The sequence below is a fragment of the Phaethon lepturus genome, unplaced genomic scaffold (assembly GCF_000687285.1).
Source record: "Phaethon lepturus isolate BGI_N335 unplaced genomic scaffold, ASM68728v1 scaffold39307, whole genome shotgun sequence".
Lineage (NCBI taxonomy): Eukaryota > Metazoa > Chordata > Aves > Phaethontiformes > Phaethontidae > Phaethon > Phaethon lepturus.
In genome coordinates, this window is record NW_010551826.1 from 1 (window position 1) to 23463 (window position 23463).

The 23463-nt window shown below is 42.1% G+C and overlaps 1 protein-coding gene across 1 annotated transcript; it reads left to right on the forward strand.

The window, feature by feature from the left end:
- Positions 1 to 968: 968 nt before the first annotated feature.
- CHD1L (chromodomain helicase DNA binding protein 1-like) lies at positions 969 to 23208 on the forward strand. Its single transcript, XM_010291044.1, has 21 exons — positions 969 to 997; positions 3093 to 3207; positions 4690 to 4721; positions 6789 to 6870; positions 8112 to 8274; positions 8621 to 8776; positions 9821 to 9913; positions 10375 to 10471; positions 11906 to 11979; positions 13084 to 13194; positions 14768 to 14882; positions 15325 to 15478; positions 16585 to 16747; positions 18082 to 18227; positions 18592 to 18755; positions 19498 to 19706; positions 20769 to 20867; positions 21625 to 21695; positions 21955 to 22069; positions 22321 to 22429; positions 23130 to 23208. The coding sequence occupies exons 1-21, from the start codon at positions 969 to 971 to the stop codon at positions 23206 to 23208; spliced, it is 2376 nt and encodes a 791-aa protein (XP_010289346.1).
- Positions 23209 to 23463: the final 255 nt, after the last annotated feature.

Sequence of the window (23463 nt, forward strand, 5' to 3'; positions counted from 1 at the left end):
TCGGGCAGCTCAGCGCTGCGGGAGCGGGTCAGCAGGGCAACGTTCATCGGCCTCGCAAGTAGGTCGGTGTTGAGCGTGAATGGTTTAAAGCGCTGCCTGAAGGGTGGACATTGAAGGGAGCGCCTGGGCTGTCCAGCCTGCTTGCAGGTTTCCCCCGAGCTGCGGGGAGCCCGTATTTCAATCCCGGTGCTAGGCCAGGTTTCTGTTTTCCTGTGGGCTGCTCAGCATGTGCTTTTCCCCGCGGAGGAGAGGGCAGCCATGGCGCAAGGTTATGAACAACGTGCAGTGCTTGAGCCCAGGTACCAAGAAAGATCTTGAGAGCTCCTACTTGGCTTGGCTTGTGTTTATTTCGCTATACTATGCCTCATAATAAGGATTGCAATGAGTGCTAGTAACTACAGTGACTTGGGATCTGTCCTAGCTTAAGCATAGGAAAGCTGGAAAACATCTTGTTGAGAAACTATTATTGTACAGTAGTAGAGTGTTGCAGACATTTTCGGTAGCCTGAAGAGTGTCCCTGCATGTAGTACTTACATATTTAAAAAAGTGGCTGGAGCTGAAAATCAAGCCATCTTTTAGGAGTGCAAAGTAGTGGCTTAATTATCAGATTAGGTCCCTGGTACAGGCTATTGTAATGACTCGGGGCATTTTTGTGTGTACAAGTTCCTGAATATGTCTTAATTTAATGGATTTGCTGTATCACTGGTGTTTCTGCTCTTTGGCAGCGTAAACCAGTTTTGCTGACAACTGTTGTGCTTTTCCTGCAAGGCAGTTGTTTGGATGGCCTGGTGGTGCAGGACCCGTTTCTGGTGGTTTCAAGGTCTAACTGTGTATAGAGTGCATTGGATGACTGTGTAAACATTCCAAATTGCTTCTATTCCCAGGCATTAAGCTTCGTCCCTATCAAATAGAAGGTGTAAACTGGCTGGTGCAATGCTACGAAGTCCAGCGTGGCTGTATCCTGGGTGATGAGATGGGTCTTGGGAAGACTTGCCAGGTGTGTTTCTTCTTCTGGAAAGTGATCTTTGCCTAATTTATCCCAATGTTTCTGCAGAATGAAAAGAAAATCACCCTAATGATTGGTCAGTTTAGCAGCCCCACCCTGAAGCCCATACTCAAAAGAGAGAATTCATTGTTTCTTTTATTCCTTAATCACTTAAAACCTCTGTTAGGTCCTGAGTGACACTCCAAAAGGTTTCAGAGTTTTGTAAAAAGATGAGTGGTCATTTTACACAGACATCTGAATGTGTAATTCATATCTGAATGTGTAATTCATAGTGCGCAGATTTGAAGGGACAATACACAGCCAGTACAGAGAGGATGATGTTTTGATGTACCTGCAGGAAGATGATTTTTGGGTTTGTCAACATGTGGACTAAAATTTACAGGCGTAAATTTTTCAGTGCTGCTTTTTTTTTGTTAAGTTTTTAAATGGGTTTCAATTTTGTTGGAAAATGAATGTGCTTTGGTTCAGCTGGTGGTATTCAATGGGTGTTAAATAACAAACTGGTCGTTTTTGAAAGCGATGTAGATCATCTTTTTTGTGACTGTGGAGAAAGGCATTTGGAAAGGGGCTCCAGATATCAAGGTCACGTTTTGGGACCTAACCTTTTTTGTCATTGATGGTGGATCTCACCTGACATTAGCTCTGCTTTGTGCTAGAGAACCTGCGGGAACCAGCTGGAAAGCTTAAAAGGTAGACTATTTGTGTAGGTTTGGGCTATTTGGTTTAACCCTTTATTATTAAAAAAAAATTTTCCTTGCCTTCTAGACAATTTCTCTACTTCTTTATTTGACAAAAAAATTAACGAACAAAGAGAGATTTCTGATACTTTGTCCTTTGTCCATTCTGAGCAACTGGAAAGAGGAACTGGAGAGGTAAGTTTCAACAGTTGTCTGGCTCAGTCCAACAGTTTTTGTCCTTTCAAAAGGAAAAAAAAAAGTAAAAAGGGAAGCTACTGAAACTACAAATCAATGCGAACGCCACTTGCAGTTAGTGTGTAGTCTTTACAATGCTGTGGGATACATGAGTTCATCCAACTTACAGTATTGTCTGACTTTCAGTACAAATGGCCCACTAGCTCCTTGCTTTTTATTATTTTGTAACCTTCCATGCTCAGACTCTCTTAGGCAAAATCTGCTGAAGACAGCCAGGATTCTGTGTGATGAAAGGTAAGACCCAAGTTGAATAGTATCTTTCTTGGCATGCTCATACATGCATGCAAAATACATTACATCTGTGCATGCAGCCTGTCTTCACTGGGGTGCAGTGAATGTGCTGATGGCACATTTGCTGTGCCTGGAATATATATATTTTTAAGCTGGAGCCCAAACATTTCTTTTAAGAGGGAGGCCAGAAAGTTAAAGGTTAGGACAGAAGACTGTCTGTGTGGCTGTAGGGCAGTGCTGTCTCTTGGCATCTGAAGGTTACATTCTGAAGTGAGCTGGCCTGATTTGGATAGACTTGCGGTTGGAATAGTTGGGGGAAAGTGCATCCCTTCATAGATCAGGAGTGAAAAGCTATCCAGGAGGGACATTAGGCAAATATCAGTGGTGGGATTAAATGAGGAAGAATTTTGTGGTCCCAACTCTTCTTCCATGGAACTGTTTTTATCTGCTTTTTGACTAAGAGGATAGATTTTTGAGGCCCTGACTTGGACCTGTTTGCTGCAGACATTGTTTGCCTTTATTTTAGCATGATTGAGGCCAATTCATTGGTCCCAACCGGGCAAACCGTATTCATTCACCTGCTTCTCATGAGCTTTTTCTGTTCAGAATGGCAGATGGGCCATGAGACTGGTTTTCAATCATCTGCCTTGGACTTTGAGCTAGGAAAACGCAGTTTATTTGGGAGTTGTTCAAACCAGAACCAGCAGCTGAGGTGCAAACCTGAGAGGCAAATTAATCAGGAAGGGGTTAGATTCAGAAGCTGAGATCCAGCCACATCTCACAGTAGGACAGGGTGTTTGGGTAGGAGGTTCTCATTATCTGTGCAGTAGCTATGTTTGGTAATGGGCTCCAGGGTCATAAACACATGAAAGACACAGCATGGCTCACTGTTTTTTTTTCCTCTACCTTTCTCTTGAAAACAGGTTTGCTCCAGGTCTTTCCTTTGTGACATACATAGGCAGCAAGGAGGAACGACCCAAACTGCAGCAGAACCTGAAAGAGCAGTCTCACTTCCGTGCGCTCTTGACAACATATGAGGTACACGATGTCTTTGTCACTTGAAGGGAGGGCTCAAGTTTTTCCTCGCCTTTTCCATTCCCCTGTACCACCCAGCTCATGCCATGTTTTCTGTATTCACCTCTGACCTGCCTCAATGACCTTCTACTCTGTAACCCATTTCACCAGCTGCTAAGTTGCTGCAGTTCTGGTGTTAACATAATCTATTTTTGTGTTAAGATAATCTACTTTAACCCCAGTTTTACCGCATAGCTGTATCACACCTTGAGTAAAGAACACAGACACATGTCTATGCTTAACTAACGCTAAATGGTGCTGCACTGTCTTTGTGTTGTGCCTTACAGACCTTTAACATTTAGTATAAGTGTATACATGTGATGCTTATTAAGATTCTACTAATCAGGCAATGCAAGAACACTTAGAATGAGTCTGCCTTTTTTGTACCCTCTTCAGCACGTCCTCCTCAGACACAAAACTCTCATTTCTGGACTGCAAAATGGTGAGGTTCCCGTTACAATTGAATCTGGTCAGAGCTCTCCTGAGAAAGTCCTGTCCTGCTGTAAATGGAAACAACCAGAACAGGGTTGCTTCCTTGGTCACTGCTTTGGACTTTGCATGATCTGGTGCTTAGTTTTCTGGAGTGGGGAAAAAGTCCTTATTTTTCTCTTATGAGTCTATCCTGCTGAGGTGTTACTTCATATCAGCACTTTGATTTTACTTAACATTCTCTTAACAAACACATCAACTTGAAATTAGATTATTATCTCTTACAGCTCCCCCCAACTCTGATCTCCCTTTGCCCTTGCCCTTTTGCTTTCCCTCTCCAAGTATTCTACTGTCTCTTCTTTCTGGGAGCTGTGTGATCTGTGCTGACCACTCTGAACCTGAATCTTTTTCCATGTTGCACAAGCGGGAGTAGGTAGCAGTGATAACCCTTGTCCTTTATGTCATAAATGGAGGTGCTCATACTGAAGCAAGTCCAAGAAAGCGATCAGCTGTGTTGAGATATTCACTTAGCTAGGATTTGTCTTGTCTCTGTTGCTTTTGATGATAAAATTCTGTGTTAAGGATTTCTTGTGAGTGACCTGATTTCTTTTCCTCTGAATCTGAAGTTGGGCAAGCAATGTCTACACTTTAGGATACTGTCAGGTCATTGTAATATCTTAGATTAATCCACTGAAGCATAGGTTTGGTTAGAGTGAAAAAGATTGTGGTGCTGAAGGCACATAGTATTTCTTACTGAGTGAGAAAGAAAAACTTTACAGGGGTGAAGAGCATTTATGGTGTGTGTAAATTTCCATTAATTCTTTGAGGTTCTACTGCTGGTGTTTTGCCAGGCAAGAGTTAAAATGTAGGATCACAACAGCTTGTGGTTACAATAGTTGTCATGTTACTTTCTTTGGGTAACAGGTGGCTTCATTCCACTCCCCTCCATTCCACCATAGTTTGCAAGTAGACAAAAAGATATTCTGTGTCTTAAAGGTTCATTTCTTTCCATTGCAGATATGTCTGAAAGACGCAGCATTTCTAAAATTGTGAGTCTGGTTTTAATTTTTTCACGTTTAATTCTGCATGTCTGTCAGCGATTTCTTAAGTGTATGTTTGTATGCGTGTGAGATCCCATGCTTGTTTTACAAGAGCCAAGGATGTTGTTCGCTTGTGATTAGAGCATTGCCTTTACCAACTTTAAGTGAAGAATCCTTAATGTCAGCTAAGATGTACATGGACTTTTTCCAAGTTTTCAAGCCACTTAACTCAAAATATTATGTTAAATAGTGGCTTATTTGAGTACATTAAACATCAGTCTGGAAGGTTGATATTTAGAACAGAGGAGATCTTAAAAAGTTTCAGATTAGAAAGGTATTAGATGCAAAATTTTATGAAATTGACCTACTTTGTACTATGGTGATCATGTGCTAATACCATATCCTGAAGCTTATTGCTTTCTGCCACCAGTCAGGACTGTGGAGACTTTATGGAGCATTATGCTTTCTAGCAAGACTGATTATACAGCTGAAGTTCAGCCTGTAGGAGGTATTGTCATGGCCATGCAGGATTTTACAGAAGCCTATGGTTGAAATGGGGAGGAATTTTCATATTTTTTAATAATAGCATCAATGCCTTGCAATAGTGCTAAGTGCTGTGACAAATGTTGGGGGCAGCCAGATATCATGAATCACTCAGGATCTTTGTAGGAGCAGAAACCCAGTGGCCCCCACTGACACAATTTTGGATCTCCCAGAACTAGGCAGGCCCACTATGGGTACCCTGTTGTCTTTCTGCAAAGCACCTGTCCTTGGCCACTGGTGGAAGCACAAGATTGTACTGGATGAATGCATCATGGTAGAAGCCAGGCCTTATGAAAAGTAGTTATTGCCCTACTGTCCTTACAGTGTCATATCATGTCCTGCACTGCTGCATATGATTCTGTTTATTTTGCAGCTTAGCCCTGGGATGTAGTACCCAAGGAGAGCAAGTAACTAGCCCTAGTATCACAGAAATGTCTCCTCCTGTGCAATTTCCTACTTCTAAGGCTAGCACATAACCTCAAAGCCATTCACTCAAGGGCTTTTTTGCCCTCTATTATTTCTTCTGAAAAAAGTGGCTGCTAGTAATTTGTAACTTGTCCTGTGTAGGAGCACTTGGAGCACTTTGTAAAGGTGAGTCAGAGTTATCGGACGTCTTACCACCACCATTCCTTACAAGCAGCATAACAACTCACATGAGTTGAGCAAGAGCCGTGTTCTAATGTAATGTGGAGAGATTCAGTTGCTGAGCTTGTAGAGTAAGAATAATGACATTTCACTGTCCTGGCAGTGGCGAGCCACTCTTAAATAGCAAAGAGGGGAATCACAGGACACAGAAGAGGTGTGGGTAGAATATAGGTCCCTGTGATTCCAGCCCTTGTATTTCACTGGGAAGAGAAGCGTGTGGGTAAGAAAAGCTGGAGGGTCATGCTTTCCCTTCCCTGCCTGCCCATCAGCCAGACTTGACTATGTGGAATTCGCTCTGTGACGTGGGAGTTGAAACCCTAGTGGTAAGCAGGCAAAAACACTGAGGGTTGAAAAAATCTGGAGTTTGTATTAAGCCTAGTGGATCTACTAGGTCACCAATGATTCTGCAGCCTACTTGATGAGACACTGCATACAGCTGTATCAAGCCCAGAACAAGCTGAAGCTGCTGTCTTGGGTGATTTGCAAAAGGCTTGTAATCACTCTGCCATCACTACCTGATCATAGTTTTGCACAACTGCAAAGGCTTAGTTTCATGTCTCTTTTGTTCCAAATTGTAGACCTCCTTGACTAACTTGTGCTTATGTCATTTTCCCATAGAAATGGAGATGGAAGAGAGAAGCAACAAATTCAAGTGAATTTACTTAGTTTTGATTTCAGAAAAACCCATCCAGGCTATAGTTGAGCAACTGCATTAGCTCTTGAAAACCAGTACTTGTGAATTCCTCCCACCCTGCTTGTGATATTTGCTTGTGGTTCATGGAGTAGGACCATCTCAAGTTCAGCCAAGCAGAGTCACCACTTACTTCAGTCTTTTTGTACTGACAAGAACAAATTGTGTGCCCCTAACTGAAAATGCTGTTTTTTCAGCTTTAACTGGGCTGCCTTGGTTGTAGATGAAGCTCACAGACTGAAAAATCGAAGTTCTCTGCTTTACAAGACACTTTCTGAGGTAAAATAACTCATCCATCTTTTAGTGTCTAAAGCCTTTTTTCTCTTCAGTGTAGCTCTGGGCCACAACCAGTTTCCATCAGAGTTGGTGAACGTATTCCCATATTTAGTGGCAGACAAAGGCCTATCTTGTTGGCTTTGCATGGAGATGGGCAGTATTTGGAGCTTATCTTGATCTGATTCATGTTTGGGCTTGACGTGTTGGAGCAATTTGAGAGACTTTTCTTTTTTGAGAAAAATGTAAAGCAGCCAGACATAGGGCTGAACCACAGCTGTGCCTCTGAAGAGGTAGAAGTCTGGCTGACCTAAGCGACAAAGAGGCTATCTCCAGCTCTGGAAGGGTGAAAGAACCCTTGCCTAGTTCATGGGACCTCGAGTCATAAACTATTGACTTCCATTGTCCCACTTAATGGAGCCACCCTTTTTTATTGAAATAAATAGGATTGCTCCATCTTTCAAAGCACCCTGCCAGAATACAGTGAATGCCTGAGTGAAGGCTACACTTCTTGTCATGGCAGTGAAACATGGGCATTAGATCTGGGCTGGCATCAGCAACAATGAATTACAGAACCTTGAAAAACAATTTTTTTATTAAATTCCTGAAAGTCTTATATTGTCTGAACATGTTGTCCATGATGTCTGTATTTCAGGAGCTTTGGTTGTAGTGACAAAAGAAATAGGTATGATTTACATTAGCTCTCTTCCTAATGTATTTTCTATTACCAAACTTGAGAGAAGACTTGTATTTTTTCAAAGGTAACCATATTCCCCAAGTCTCTTTTCAGGGATTCCTGTAAGCAGCTTGGACCAGATAATGTTGCTGTGTTTGTCAGTTAGCCAGCAAATAGAAATGGAATGTAGTCTTTTGCACTTCATTTCACGGCCCTATTCCGAGCGCATTTTCCAGTCATTTGTCATTACCTAACACTGAGTATGCAGTATTGGACTGTAGAGTGCATGGATCTGAGAATTTTAACAGTGTCAGTTTTGCACTTTGTTCTTATTTTGCTTACACTGTCGTCTTTGCATTGGTACCATCCTAGTCAGTTTGGTGGAGCTGTTTGACTGTTACACGATACCTTATGTTGGATGGTTTTGGCAGACATTTGCAGCGTTCTGTGGGCAGCCCTGTGCCACCTGTTATCTTTAAGTTAAGAGTGGTGAGGGTGGAGTTGTATATTAGTAACTTTTCATTCCAGATAGTTTCTCCTAATAATTTTGTTTTGTTGCTGGTTCTTTCAGTTCTCAGTAGGTTTCAACCTGCTACTCTCAGGCACTCCAATCCAGAACAGCCTCCAGGAACTGTACTCCTTACTCAGCCTTATTGAGCCTGACATCTTTCCCAGGGAACAAGTGAAAGAGTTTGTTGAGTATTACCAAAAGATTGAAAAGGAGAGTGAGCCTGGTCAGTAATAAGCAATGTTGTATGTGAATCAGAACAAGCTGTTATTTTGACTAGGAAGCAGACACGTGTCCCCTTTACTTGCTCTTTTTTAATGCTGATTAGCTTTAAAACAAAGCCCCTAGAAGTAGTGAAGTAATGATTACTTACCTTAATGTAGCTCTTGTGTATTTTAGGTATGCAGCTATGTTTTGGTTTCTGTGTTTGTAAAATTGGGCTTGTCTCATTTCACTAATAGATGTAAAGTTCCTTATAAGTTTATTTTGAACGTATAGTTGTGAAAATACTGTATAAATTCCTTACATTTAATGCAGTAATCTCCTCTTTTTTTTCCCCTGCCTCTGCATAGCCAAAGAATTGCACAATCTTCTGCAGCCATTTTTGCTTCGAAGAGTCAAGTCTGAGGTGGCTGCAGAGCTGCCAAAGAAGGTGGAAGTGGTTCTGTATCATGGCATGTCAGCTCTGCAAAGGAAGTACTACAAGGCCATTTTGACAAAAGATCTAGGTAACTGAGGGATTTGAACTCTATCAGCTAATTTCAAAAATGAAAATTAATTCCTTATGTAAATCCATGCTCTGTTGCAATGAAGGAGAAGGTCCTTCGGGCTGCAGAATATGCATAGAATGAACATGCCAAATTCATGGGCATGTTTGATTTGTGATTTTAGCTTGTGCTTAGATAAGAGACATATGAATCTAGAGCTGAGCTTTTGCAGAGCTGGGGAGGGTCAGCTTCAGGATTCTGCTTTGGACCATCCTGTAATTAAAAATACTTATCATCAGGTAAGCCTGCTCCTATCCCGTGGTTTTGTATTCAGACAAAAGGGTGGTACAGAAAACTTTGGATCTGTGGTTCTCTACAAATTTTCCAGTAGTAGTACATACAGCAAATTTAAATGTACTGGATGTAGGTATGAGTTTCTCAGGAAACCATAGGGCCATATAGACAATGCAGCCACAGACTTACCATAATAGCTCACTCCTTGTCACTTCACATACAAACTAACTGTAACAAAGCATCCTGAGATATGAGAGAGAAAGTATTTGCTTCTCTCTGAATTCTTCTTCCATCTATGCATACCACATCATATGGCTTGCCAGTGCTTATGTGTTAATGGAGACCCTTTGTTCTTCTAGGCTTAATGCCTGGTGCATCAAGGAGCCAATGACACTTTGCATGTGCATCACCAGTCAGGCTGAACCTTGTTGTTCTAAAGTCAGCGTATGTGCACGTATCTTCTTTTTCTGCTCACAAATGTGCAACCCTTCTTAACTTCGTGGTTGCCTAGTAGGTCTTGACTCTGCTGTATTACATCAGGGCCTTTTTCTAAAGGCTTGTTCAAAAAATATGAGGGAAATTTTTGGTCCATAAAAATAGATGTATTAGTCTTGAGATGGAAATTACAAATGCAGATGTGATATGCAGAGAGAGATACTCCACTGCTGAAGCACTGCAGAGCAGCACTTGGTATCCAGACATTCCCAGTCACACCCACTGGTGGAGTGTGGGCTTTTCTGCTCAGTCGCTTTTCTGTGCTCTTTGTTCCAGATGCATTTGAAAGTGAAACAGGGAGGAAGGTTACACTTCAGAATGTCTTAATTCAGCTTAGGAAGTGTGTTGCCCACCCGTATCTTTTCAACGGTAAGAAAACACTCCTCTCTCTTGAAATAGAAAGAAATAAGTTTCTTGATTTACACAATGGTTTTCTACTATTGCTTGGCAGTGTAATGCTTAGAAGAAGCAAGTAATAAGCAATGTCGTACTTGACAGAACCAGCTGTTAGTTTGTGACTAGTTCCAACATGTGACAGCTCATCAATAACGAGGAATAAAGTAGGGGACTGCGTGAAGTATGAGTTTCTTACTGCAGCTCTCAGCTTGTTTTCTCATCAATGCATCTACTGTCACCTAAACAATGAAACCACAATGCTTTGTGAACTACTTGGGGGTGGTCTTTAGAGACAGAGAAAGATCATCACTTCTCAAGCAAGCATCATGGGGGTCTGCCTGGTGATAGTTGGCAGTGCAGACACACTGAGGTTGGCCGTTGAGTTGTTACTTGCATAGTACTAAGTCTGCTTCTAAAACTCCTTTCTGTTCCAGGTGTTGAGCCAGAACCCTTTGAGATTGGAGATCATATTGTTGAAGCCAGTGGCAAGCTGTGTTTGTTGGATAAACTCCTTTCATTCTTGTATGCTGGGTATGTCATGTTGGGGTGAGAAAGATAGGGTGGGGTTGACATAGGGAGAAGAGGTAAACTGGGAAGGCAAACTAGCTCATTCAGCCATAGATTGAGCAGATATTCATCACAATGCAAGCACATATTTATTGGAGGTTACTGACTACCTGAAAGAAGTAATGTCAGTATAAGGAGCTGCATTAGAGATAGCAGAGGAATCTCAAAGATTTTTGTAGCTTCCCTTTAAACATTTCTTAAAACACTTCACTAACTCTCTCACATATTATCATATTTGCTATATTTGGGAACCTGGGAGAATAACCATCTGACATGGTATTCAGCATATCTGGTTTGACCGTGGGTTTTCTAAGAGTAGCTTCCAGCACATCAGTTGAGTTCCTTTGTGCTACCATGCCTGTGTTAGCCCAGAAGGCAGAATGCACAGTAAATGTGAAAAAGAAATTTGACTGGACCAAACCCCACAAATAAGCAGAAACTTCAGCTTTAGGAATGGCATTCAGAATTCCTGGTGGTGGGCTCTAGTGACTTCAGAATCTGGAACCCAAGAACCTTGGGTATTTACCTCCAGCTCTCAGATGGGAGGCAAATCAAACTGTGGTTTGCATTCTTGTGCAGTCTGTGAAGCAGTGCCTCCTGCATGACACAGATTCTAGCTTCTTTCTTAATTGGGCTACAGTTTCCCTTCAACTACTTCCGAAGGACAGAGCTTCAACAGACCTTGGGAAGTTCTGATGTGATTGTGGAGGTCTTTGCTCTTCTGCTGTATAGCACCTTGTGAGTGGGTGCCTCTCCCTTGAATGTTTTTGCCACAGGACTAGCCCTCTGCAAATTCTGGGCTTGAAAATGCCTGTGTTCTGCTCTACAGTGAAGTCTGATTTAAAAAGATGACTGAGGGCTAGAGCTGTGAGGGAGGAGAGTCTATTTCTCACTTATACACAATTGTAGGCAGAATTTAATCCTTGAGAGTCATTTGCTGGGGGAGGAAATGCTCTACTGTCACCAAGATGCTGATATTACATTTTCCCAGCATTTAAGATACTTTGTAGCATGCTATTTGAGAGCAGTCTGGTGTGGCAGGTTATGTGGTGAGTAAGACCTCGTGATGCTAGGTTGAAGCTGAGGATCCTTTTAGACAGGCTTCTTTGGATCCTCACCAGTCTGCATCCACCCAGCAGCAGAGCTGTGCCACAGCCTTGTGACTCCACACTCTAGACATGGCAACCAATGATGGCAGATGAGGCTGACTGGTTGCATCTGGATGTGGGGCTGAAAATGTGGTGAGGGAATGAGCCATGACTCTGTGAAGCTTAGTGTACGGAGGTGATGAGGCCTTGCTATGTAACAGTGACTGGTTAAGCTATTTTAACACCTCTACCACTCTGAAATTCTGTCATGGCATGTCGAGGATCATGGTGTTTCACATTCTTCTTCCAGTGGCCACCGTGTCTTGCTCTTTTCTCAGATGACTCAACTGCTTGATATCCTGCAAGACTACATGGACTATAGAGGTATGTTCTGCACACTTTGGCAGCAGAGGGCTTATCCTAATGATCTCTGCCATATACTGTTCCTCTGATTTTGGTTGATCTGCCTGGCATGGAGAAGGGACTGTGATGGGTATTTATTGCTGCTTAGTAGATAGAAACCATATTGTTGCAGTGGCGCTATGAGTTGGAGGGTCTTGAGTTCAGTTCTTTGCTGTGCTACCACTTGCTTGAAATGAACTGGGTACTGGCACTTCCAGAACAACTGGAAAATGTTGTTCTTCAAAGTAGTTTCAGCTTTGGTTCTGCAATAAAATGGAGCGAACAGATGGCAGGGTAGCAATGTTTCATTATGTACCTGAGTCCTGAAGTAATTGCACTGAAGGCAACAGGCTTGCTCTACATTCAGTTTGTCCAGCACAAAATGTAAATCATGCCACATTCCAGGAAATTAATTTTTGATTAAAAGAGTTGTTGGCAGTGGGGCCCCAACATGTCTGTGAGGGCAGGTTGGATCAGACCATTTTTAGCAAGGTTAGCAAAGTGTTCTTGGGACATTCTCTTTTGTTTCAATCCACATGGCTCCATGCCTACTTAGGATTTCCCATGAAAGAGGCTTTTGTTTGGTGTTTATGGTTTTGGACAACTAATAACACAGGATAAAGCCAAACGTAGGGCCATATCCCATACTGCTTGCTCACAGGAAAGCACACATTGAAGGCTATGGGAGTTTGCATAAGGGGGATCCAATGGTTGTTGGCCTGTTCTGTGGGGCCAACAGCCAGCACAGCATAATCTGAAATGGGACTGTGCTAACATTCTTTTACTTTGGCTCTAAATTTTCCTGTTGTGTTTCTAAGCAGTAAATTAAATGCCAAGAGTCTCTGCTTTCAGACTCAGCTAAATTATCCTTTGCCAACAGTCAATCTGGAAGTCAGGGTTACTGCTTCAGTTTATACGAGGTTTAACTGGGAAAGAATGAAGGAGTTGAAAGCAATAAAACGAGAGTCAAGGCAGGAGGATTTGGCATAAAAAGATTCAGCACAGTAGTGAGACAATAGAGAATGAGATAAGAGAGTAAGAGCATAGACAAAATTTCAGAAACATATATGTTGCTTGTTTGAAAAGGCTACAGCTACGAGCGGCTGGATGGTTCTGTTAGGGGTGAAGAGAGACACCTTGCCATTAAGAACTTTGGTCAACAACCCATCTTTATCTTCCTGCTGAGCACCAGAGCAGGTAAGTAAGGAAAGGAGAGACAAACAACCCATCTTGTTTCTGCACTCTTCTTTTGCTCTCTCTGGTAAGGTATCGGGGAGTTTTGAATCCTGCAGAGCCTGTTCGTGTGGGGGATTTTTGAGGGAGACAAGACGCATCCTGAACTTGGGTCTCTCAACTAGGACATCTGGTTTCTGTGCTTTTCTTTCGGCATCTGATGCCAAGATACTTTACATATTGCAGCCACTTGAGTTACTTTTTTTATTCCAAGTCCCATAATGCCTGTCCTTGTGCCAGGTTGATCTTAAGGAATCTCACTAGCATTTTATTTCTGTAAGTACTATTTAGGCGGGAACAGACTTCCTTTAGGTAAGCTGGTGGAATTGCTTCTCAAGTTTGCTGAACATGGACATGCTCTCTAGCTGGCAGACAGACTCAGATGAGAACCTTTTACCATCCTGCAGGCTGCAAAGAACACCATGGGACTGCCATCTGTGCTTCTTCCCGTCTTTGGTCCTCAGGGAGATCTGTGTCTTCTACACAGTTTCAAGCTTCCCTGTCTCTCTATTCAAGCAAGTGCAGAGGCAGGCTTCTGCTTGTCTCCAGAGGAGGGATCCTCACTGCTTGATCTCAAGCATCAAACTTGAACTAAGTTTTCCTTTGGGCTTCTGGTCAGACTTTCCTGGATGAGCCCGGCTCCAATGATACTGCAGTGCATTGAGGGGCGTAGATAGAGAGACTGAAGGAATAAGTGTGTCTCTCACCACAGTGCCTGAAGTCTCCCTGCCCATGTCAGCTGGACTTAAGAGTTAGGTTTTTACTGCACCTTGCTATGTCTGGCCAAAGCATCTTGTATTCAGCTGGGAATGGGTGTGCTAACAGTATTTCCATCATTGTTATGGACAGAGATTTTCAGGTGCATGACTGTCTCTGCTTGCAGGGATATTCTGATTATTGTGAAGAGGTGCTTGGCATGAGCTGGAAGAAATGTAAGGCAGCAGGCTCCTCCCTCTAACTACAGTATGTAGTCACAATAGTGGGTATAAAAAAATATATAATTAACTGTATTTTTTTTCCTTTTCATTCTATGAGAGCCCAAACTCTAACTTCAAAAATTTTTAAGTCATATAAATACCTAGGCTCTGGTTATTGTGTAGTTGGACCTGGTATTTTCCACTGTTTCAGCAGTATATTTACCTGTTGCTTCTGTGCTGCACCTAAGTCATGAGTTGGGCAGTCCCTTGTAGCCTCAGTGAAGCCAGTCCTGGCTGGGTTAATCTGCCTGCCAGCTGAGGAATATGTCTGTTCATCAGTCTTGACAACCAGTCCCCTTTGCATTGGTTCACTTTCACCCTATCTTTTTTGACTACATTGCACAGTACAGCTTGGTTTTGGGCTGTTGCAGAAAGCTGGATGTTGGAAATGCAAGGCTTACTCATCTTTGTAGATCCTTATGAGACTCACATTTGGGGTTGAGAGATGGATTAAATTAGATACAGTTGATCAGATCTGACAGAACTTTGCATAGCATAAATTCTCCAGCTTCTCCTTTATTTCTGCTGGTGATGTATTTTGTGAACTTCTTTGTTTGTAGGTGGAGTTGGCATGAACCTGACAGCAGCAGATACAGTTATTTTTACTGATAGCGATTTTAACCCGCAAAATGACTTGCAAGCAATAGCAAGAGCTCACCGGATTGGGCAGCACAAGTGAGAAATGTTGCTTCTTCTGGTTTGGTTGCTGACTCTTTTGGTCTCTCAGTATTGCTTTCCCTATCCATAGGCAATGGAAGGTTGAAGTACAACAGACTGAAGATCAAAGGAGGAGAGCAGAGATGATTTTATGTCTTTGTTTTTCTGTTGCAGCCTCATGCAGTCTTGTCCTCGTCATGTGTCTAGGGTGGGAGCTTTCTAAGTTTGTAGTAGGAGGGGGAATCTGGAGGTTTGCCTGTACTTTTGCAGTGAACATTTCTCCTGTGTCAAGAAGCAATTGTATCAGCATTACATTTCTGCTGATTATTTTTGTTGATTTTGTTCTTGCTGCCTTTTCCCTACCAAAGGAGTAGGTGAGGGGATAGTGCTCCATGCAAGGAAACAGCTTCAGTGCACCTCAAAAAAGAAAAATAACAAGAATTTTCTTAAACTTTTCAAGGCCTGTAAAAATTATCCGCTTGGTTGGGCGAGATACAGTTGAAGAAATAATCTACCGAAGAGCTGCTTCTAAGCTGCGGCTGACAAATGCCATTGTAGAAGGGGGTCAGTTTGCTCTGGGAGCGCCCAAGCCTCAGGGAGCAGCAGAGTTACAGGTAAAATAGAGCTATATCCTCAATTTGACTCCAGTAAGGTCTTCAGAAATGTCTCAGAGTGTTTCTATATTTATGTCTGATATGAACCTAGCCAAACATTTATGTTTTGGGGGCGATGTGCATTGACATGACAGCTTTTGCATGTCTTAGGAATGAAAATGACATCCCAGATCCAGACAAGATCTGATGTTTGAATACAGTTTTTACAATTTTGAAGTGCATCCATTGTTGAAAAAGGGTGTGTTTTCTTGAAGAAAAGGGGAAGGCAGAACCTCTCCTTGTTTTATTGTTTATTTTTCATTATAATAGATCTAAAGTGGAAGCTGACTCATTGTTTCTAGAACTTATCTGTCTCTGGTGCTTTTCTCTCACAGAGAGAGCTGATGATAAGTACTTAGTCAGCTTTTGGTTGCTAGTCTGAAACTCAGTCAACCTTCTGTTCACCACTTGGCAAATATAGTGTCTCAGGAGTCAGGGCAAGTTTTATAATTCTGACCTGAAAGCTGAGGTTTGTGCTAAGAACTTGGGTTGAAAACCTCAAACAAAGTGACATCTAGGGGAATATATCCCCTGTGTGCAGCTAAAACTGGGAGAGGTTTCGAATCAGTGTTGGTGTATCCTTTCCCCTGCTGCCTCCCCTCCCTGCCCTGTCAGCATGTATCTCAGCAATTACAGTTTCCATGGGAGAAGTGGAACTGAGCCCATAGGAAATTCCATGCTGCTATTTTTCTCCCCATGGATTTTTGTGGTATTTAAGCTTTTGTTTTAAAGGAGTTTGGGGCAAAAACAAGCCTGGTCTTTCTGGCTATGAAGAAAGCTGATTGAATGCAGTCAGCACAATGCTGTTTTGTCATTTAGCCATGAAGAAAAATGAGTGTTCAAGTCTGGATGAGTTATGTTTGAGGGAGATACATTGTAGGGGCCTGTCCTAGCAGGTATTGGGAGAACTAAGCACGTTAAAGCATAACTATTTTGACAGGTAACACTGAGGCTTAGATTTCTCCACTTGTACATCCTTTGCATTTAAGCCTGAGAAGCTCGAGACACTGGAATTGGCATGGAATTAGGAGATAATTAATACTGAACTTCCCTTCTCTTTGTTAAAGCTGAGTGAAATCTTGAAATTTGGCTTGGATAAATTGCTCTCCTCTGTGGGGAGTACTATACAGGATGTGGAGCTCGAAAACATCCTTGGAGAGACAAAAGAAGGGAAGTGGGTAATGGACCTTGTGCTGCCACACGAAGGGAGTGAAGAGGAGGATACAGAGAGTAAGTTAAGAATCTAAATACCTATGAAACACATGACACTCGGGTGCTGGTAGAGAAGGGCTCCCAGCCAGGGTGGCAATTTTCAAGCAGCAAGAAGAAAAGTGGACTTGTAATTAAGTGACTTGGATTTTGTTTGTGACCTATCCACAGACTTTATTTCTGAGCCTTTATTGGTCTTTTTCTTCTTTTCATGTCCTTATTTGCCTATTTGCAAGATAGTGGTAACAATACTTGACCAGTTTTGGTGGCTGGGGGGCTGAATTCCTTCATGTGCTTCAAATATTTTGAAACCTCAGATGAAATTCGTGAGAAAAGGGGAAATATTCAAATTGCAGCTGCTGTTTTCCCCACATAGAACCATTAAGATAGATCTACAGTTTTTGAGATATACCAGTAGCTTAAGGAAAGGCTGTATTGCAGGTGTTTTGTGTTTATCTCCAAACACAAAAATCACAAGTTGAAATGACATTAAAAAAATTGCAAAATGTGAGATAAGAAATGCAGAGTCATGGAGTCTAAACAACTAGAACAAACCTACTCTGTCTTGAGTACTCTGTCTTCCGGTTGAAATGTCACACGATTGTGGTTAGTTTTTCATAGCTCCATACTATATAAGAATAAATTCTCAGGATACTTTACCTCTTTTAATGTCACAGTGAGAAAGACTGACTTTCTGTTTTGAGTACACAGTAGCACTTAAATATGTATCTGTAACTGAAGCAGAAATATAGCCCTGTAGGTTAGGTATTGTCTGTCCTGCAGCAGTTGCTGGCAACTAGTAATTATTTGCTGAGACTTAGCAAAGAGTGGTATTTTCTGTTGGTAACTTAAAGAGGAGCAGTGGTAGCACACTGTGTAATAGTTATCGGGAAGATAGCTCACCTGATGAGCAGTGACTCTGGGTTGCCAGAGTTCTGTGCTTTTTTTTTTTTTTTGCTTGGGAGCTCAAAAGAAGTGTGCTATACATTTAAAGAGTTGCCTGTAACTAGATAGCACAGCTAAATGACTTTGCTACTGGCAGAGATGGAATGACCAAAGAGAAAAGTGATGGGGCCACAACTTAAAATAGTTAATTGACCAAAATAGGAAAAAAGGTTCTTTGCCAGTATAAATGATTTAAATGAAAAGCTTTTGCTTGAGGAAGCAAATCTTGATTCTGTTGTTTCTACATGATGCTGAGACTGGTCATACAAAAAAATTATGAGACTGAACGTCTTTTTCTGCTGAGGGTAGAACAGTGTTGCAGAGAAGCTAAATTTCTTCTGATGTCACTCTACACTTTAGGCATTAGTGGCTTTCAGTTCCTTTTTACACCTTTTAATTATTTCTTAAAGATCACATGTACGTGTATGAAGGCAAAGATTATTCGAAAGAACCCAGCACAGAAGACAAAAAAGCATTTGATCAGCTTTTGGATCTTCAGAAAGCCTTGACTGAAGAGACCAGTAAGGAAGGGAGAGCTCTCCGGAACAAAGCAAGTGTAAGACAAATGACACGAAAAGGCACATGATGCTCTTTCATTTGCATGTCGAAAATGAGGCTGACAGTTTTCTCTCTTTACCTACAGCTTGCAGAAGGCATGTTAAAATATTTGGATGTCAGTGTAGTAAAGTTGGCTCTTAAATCTGAGGGCTTGACAATTCATCAATTCTGATAACAAATCAGAGATATGATGTGCAGGGCGCTAATATAAACAAAACCACATACTATGTGACAATTGGGATCTGATGATTAAGACCTGTGAACAAGTAGACAAATGGAAAAGGGAGTGTAGATTAAGGTGGGCACCAGACATGACTTTAAGATAAGCAGTTTGTTTCCATGATACTTCTTTCTTTCTCTAGGCCCTTCTCACAGGCCTTCGGGAACAGTCAACCAGGAGGAAGCACTTGTTGAGTGTAGAGGAGCTGGAGGCTAGGAGGAAGAAGCGCCAAGAAGCAGCAGCAAAGAGAGCAAGGCTCATGGAGGAAAAGAAGGCGGCAAAAGCAGAGGCAGAACACAAGAAAAAGTATGGTTTGTACTGCGTCTGCTACTTATAAGCTGATGTCTGTTAAACTATACTCTAGAAACGTGTGTCTGACTAATGAAAAGAAGCTGTGCTCTGTATCCACTCTGGCAGATGGGGCTGGGCTTGAGGGGAGAAGATGATGACAAAATGGCTGCAGGTCACCCTCATTGAGAGGGCTAGCTTCACACATCAGGATGTTTCTCTGTGTGTGCTCAAACTGCATACGTAGGGATGTGAAGGTGTAAAAATGGCTTTGAACCCCTAGCAAGGGTTCTTTTCCCCTGAATACTCTGCCTGACTTCACATCTAATTTAATTCATAGAGAGTGGCCTGAATAAAAATGCCATATCTGAAGGTACAGTGAGCTTTTGGGAGAAGCTTTCTGAAGTGTCACAGTTGGCCCCTATGTATTGGTCTAACATCTGTGACTCTCTGGCATGTGTCTTAACTTTCTCCTCCTTGTTTCCTACATATTCTCCTGTTCCATCACTCTAAGTAGCTCCTTGCCCTTTGCCCTATGCTTGGTTTTTCCGTGCCTGCAATTGGCTTATCACACTGGCATATAGCACTTAGTATCACAGATAACAACTGTGGTAAACTTTGTTCTGGCCTAAAATAGGGGAGGGGAGCAGAGGAAATGCAGGTCTGGGTCTCCTGTGTTTCACTGCAATGATTTAAAACCAGATGTGTATCTCTCACCTTTGATTTTCATTGACCACCATCTTCTCATGTTTTGTTTCAGGATGGCCTGGTGGGAGGCAAATCATTACACATCTACCTGCCTTCCTTCAGAGGAAAGTGACTCTGAGGAGGAGTTTGAGGAGGATGAGGCTGGGCTGAATGTGGATTTAGATTACGAAGCTGCAGACCTGAACTGTATCAAGTACGTCATGGGAGATGTCACCCACCCCAAAGCAGAAGAGGAGGATGCTATCATCGTCCACTGCCTAGGTGGGACTTACGACAACAGGAATGTTGTTGGGTGAGGTGGACAAGGGGGCTGAATTGTCCCTACTAGCTCAATGGTTTCTAATTCCCACACAGACTGAAATAATTTGGATTTGAGTTTGACTTAATCTTCAGTGATGCAGAGGCAATACAAACTCTACTCCACCATGTATAACCCACACAAATACTAGCAAGGTGTGCACGGGTGTTTTCATCCCCTCTCTGGGTTTATGGGCAAGCCTCTTGAAAGGTGCCTGTATGGCTTGAAATTTTATGTCTGTGGCCAAGTGGGGACAGTTCCTCCTGAGAGCAGGGCCTTTTGTTCATCCATTGGAAACTGCAGGGATTGAACTGAGATATTGAAAATCATCTCCCTTATACACTCAGCAGAGACAGACAGGCACTTCCAGAGACTGAGGTCAAAGTTTCTCTCTCAGTGCTTGTCTTAACACTGACAGTACAGAGGCTCTAGGCTAGTCTCCTAATTTAAGGAGCTCTGTTAAGACACTAAAGCTGAGGGAGAGAAATTTACATTACATTCCTCCTGATTCAGTGTTGGAGCTGCTCTCTGACCAAGGCTGTAGTAGAACATTATAATCTGCTTTGGTTTATGTTAAACTCAGTACAAAAACTCATGTTTAAAGTGGAAATGCCAAGTAAGAGTGAAAGCCTGCAAATAACAAACACCTAGTTGTGGAAAGGCACAAATCTGGGGACGTACTAGGTGCATGCTCTATGCACCTATATGCATATGCTTGGGGATACCAAGAGGTTTATACGCTCAGTGCTATGGCTAGTGCTTGTTTGAGCATCCTCAGTGGACAGTAAGAAGGAATTCTTCCTGCAGAGTTTTTCAGGGAACTGTGACAAGTTTGTTTTTCTCAAGGCCTGAGTTTTATTCTCTAGGATGGTCCTTTGAGTACTGGTTGACTTCAGTTCATTTGTGGTTCCTATATCTATTTTTGATAGTAATACGTTGCGTTTGTACAGAGTAGGTCCCTTTCCTGCAGGGGTGGTCTTCAACCTCACTTTCTAAAAGGATTCTAACTTGTCATTTCATTCTAGATGACTCTGGCCGCTGGGGAAGGGGTGGTTTATTTACAGCTCTGGAGGCTCGTTCTGATCAGCCAAAGAAAATATATGAGATGGCAGGAATGATGAAGGGTAAGAGATTAAAACATGACCTTAGGCCAAGATACTTGAAAGAGCTTAAATCCCACTGATGTTGCAGGAGTGAGGTGCCTGGATACCTTGATACTCCTGTGTTTTTCTCTAGGTATATGCATCCCTATCTCTGAAAGCAGTAACACAGCAGGTGCTTTGACTTGACTTGTTTGGAGTGTGAGAACTCTGCATAGGGGTTGGTCGTTCCCATCCATGCTGCAAATCATAAAAGAAAAAAGAAAAAACCTGAACTTGTTCATTACCCACAGGATGTTTTTCACTATATAAGACAGAGCCCTGCATCTTCTGTCAAAGTGCTTTTAAGAAGGATGTAAGCCACCTCAGGCAGTACTCAGTTGAGCCTTTGGTTTCCTTCAAGCACTAATCTTCTCCTGAGCATGTATTAGCAGTTTTGAGCTACCTGCAGCTGCTGAGGAATGCACACCTTGCTCTAAGGTGGACCTGTTGTTTTTTGTAATTTCCTAGGAGATGCTTTCTTCTTGTTCCAGTGTTTCTCTTTCCATTTGTGATCTTTAACTGGTGGGGGGGTGTAGGTGGGGGAGTGTGTGTCTTGCAGGGGTGATGTCTGTCTTGCTTCCCTGGGCAAAGGGACTGACTGACAAAACCATCATGAGGCAATAAAGACAGTGAAGGAGAATAACGCAAACGTGACAGTGAAATCATTGCTGCATTGACTCACCATTGACTCTTCAGGACTGATTTCTTTGTTATTGTTCTGTTCTTGTTTTCTGGACAGACCTGGAGTTAGGAGGAACCCTGCTATTCCCCATTGATGATAAAAAATCCAGGAAAAAAGGACAAGACTTGGTGAGAATGAGAAACTCCTTCTTGTATTGCTCTTGTCCACATGCTTTTGATGCTGTGTGACATGAACATTACATCTTTTTCCAATAATAATGGCACTGAATACTGAACATAGATAAGTTGCAGTTAAACATTAGAGAAAAGGAGATCTTTTTCTCATTTAATATAGCTGATAGTAGTGCAGTTTTCCTGCAGCTATCACTGTGTCTCTTAGTGCTGTATATAGACTACACTTCATTTTTTTTGTATGTTTTCTCCTTAGTTGGCCTTGATTGTAGCTCAGCACCGGGATCGGTCAAACAACTTGTCTGGCATTAAGCTGTCTGCTTTGGAAAAGGGCCTGAAGAAGATTTATTTAGCAGCCAAGAAAAGGAATGGTAAGTGTTTGTGCAGTAGAACAGTGAATCCTTATATGTGTGATGCTCCTAAAGATGGTGACCAATTTCCACCTTTCCTGTACGTTTTTTCTGAAGTGAAGTAAGAGTGAGATACATACATACATGGCAGATATGTTGTGTTCTAAAGTATTTCTTCTGTTCTTGTTGGGTAGCTTGAAGTCTTTGTCTAGATTGCTTTCTATACATGTATCTTGTCCTAAAGAGTGTACACTCTGTTCCCTCCTTCTCAGCAACAGTACATCTTCCACGTATTGGGTATGCAACAAAAGGTTTCAACTGGTATGGCACCGAGCGGCTCATCCGAAAATATTTGGCAACACGGGGTATCCCCACTCTTATGTATCCTTTTGGAATATGTTTTATTTGGTTCACAATATAATATTGACATGATTCCCTAAATATCTTGGTGGATGCAAAGCAAGGAAACAGGGCAAGGCACAGATGCCACAGTCTAGCTAAAAACTTGGTTTATCTGATTTTGCTGTCATCCAGGTAGTCATTCCACAGTGACGACTTACCATCTTAGGTGATAATGGCAGATCAGTGTGATTCAGTATGCCTGTCAGAATTTGTTGGAACTAGATGCTGGTCTTCTGTTGACAGCCATCAACTTACCTGTATATGCCAACTCTGTGGGGGAGATGACTGGAATTTCAGAATAACGGAAGTGACTCAGTAGCAAAAGCGAGGATGTGAAAAAAAACCATTACAATGTTCCATGCAAGTGATAACCTGCTTCCTTGGCTGAACATGGTGTAGTTGGTGTGTGTTAGGACAGGCTCCTGTAACAGAACAGCTCATTGCTTTCACCTTCCAGGAAAGGAAACAGAGGTTTACAAGGAGGCTGTGTTTTGTCACTTCTCCAGAAAGGCATGCATTTGCTACACTGCCACTGTTGGCAATTCTGTGAAACTGAAAACCAGAAACAAAGACAATAGTATTCAGAGCATTCTGCCTCCTGACTTGGTGAATCTTTTAGTGGACATGTTGTTTGGCATTCCTTGACACTTGACAGCATTTCCTTGACACTTTTTATTAGATACTACTTCCCTAGGAATAAAGGCTCTTCTTCTGCTTCACAACTGTATTCATCTTCAATGACAGTCTCAAAGCCATGAAGATGCAGTAATTTCACTGAGAAACGTGCACAAAAAGTCAAGGATCTTTTCAACATCACGCAGACCATCCATATGAATCCACTCCAGAAACATGGCTTACGCAAACATTATTCGCCCCTGTATCTCTCAGCCTTTATTGGCCAGAACATTTACATACTGTCAGTGGCTCTGGAGAGGAATAGGAGTGCTTCAGAGTTCAAAGAGTCTTTGGATATGGATGTTGGCTCAATCCCAGATCTGTTTTGGAAATGGAGA

Bases quoted from the DNA above. Each gene is read 5' to 3' on its own strand.
- CHD1L (XM_010291044.1), top strand. From the start codon at position 969: ATGAGATGGGTCTTGGGAAGACTTGCCAG. The intron at 15,479-16,584 runs GTAAAATAGAGC...TCTTTGTTAAAG, and splicing joins AGGGAGCAGCAGAGTTACAG to CTGAGTGAAATCTTGAAATT. The intron at 18,228-18,591 runs GTAAGACAAATG...TTCTTTCTCTAG, and splicing joins CTCTCCGGAACAAAGCAAGT to GCCCTTCTCACAGGCCTTCG.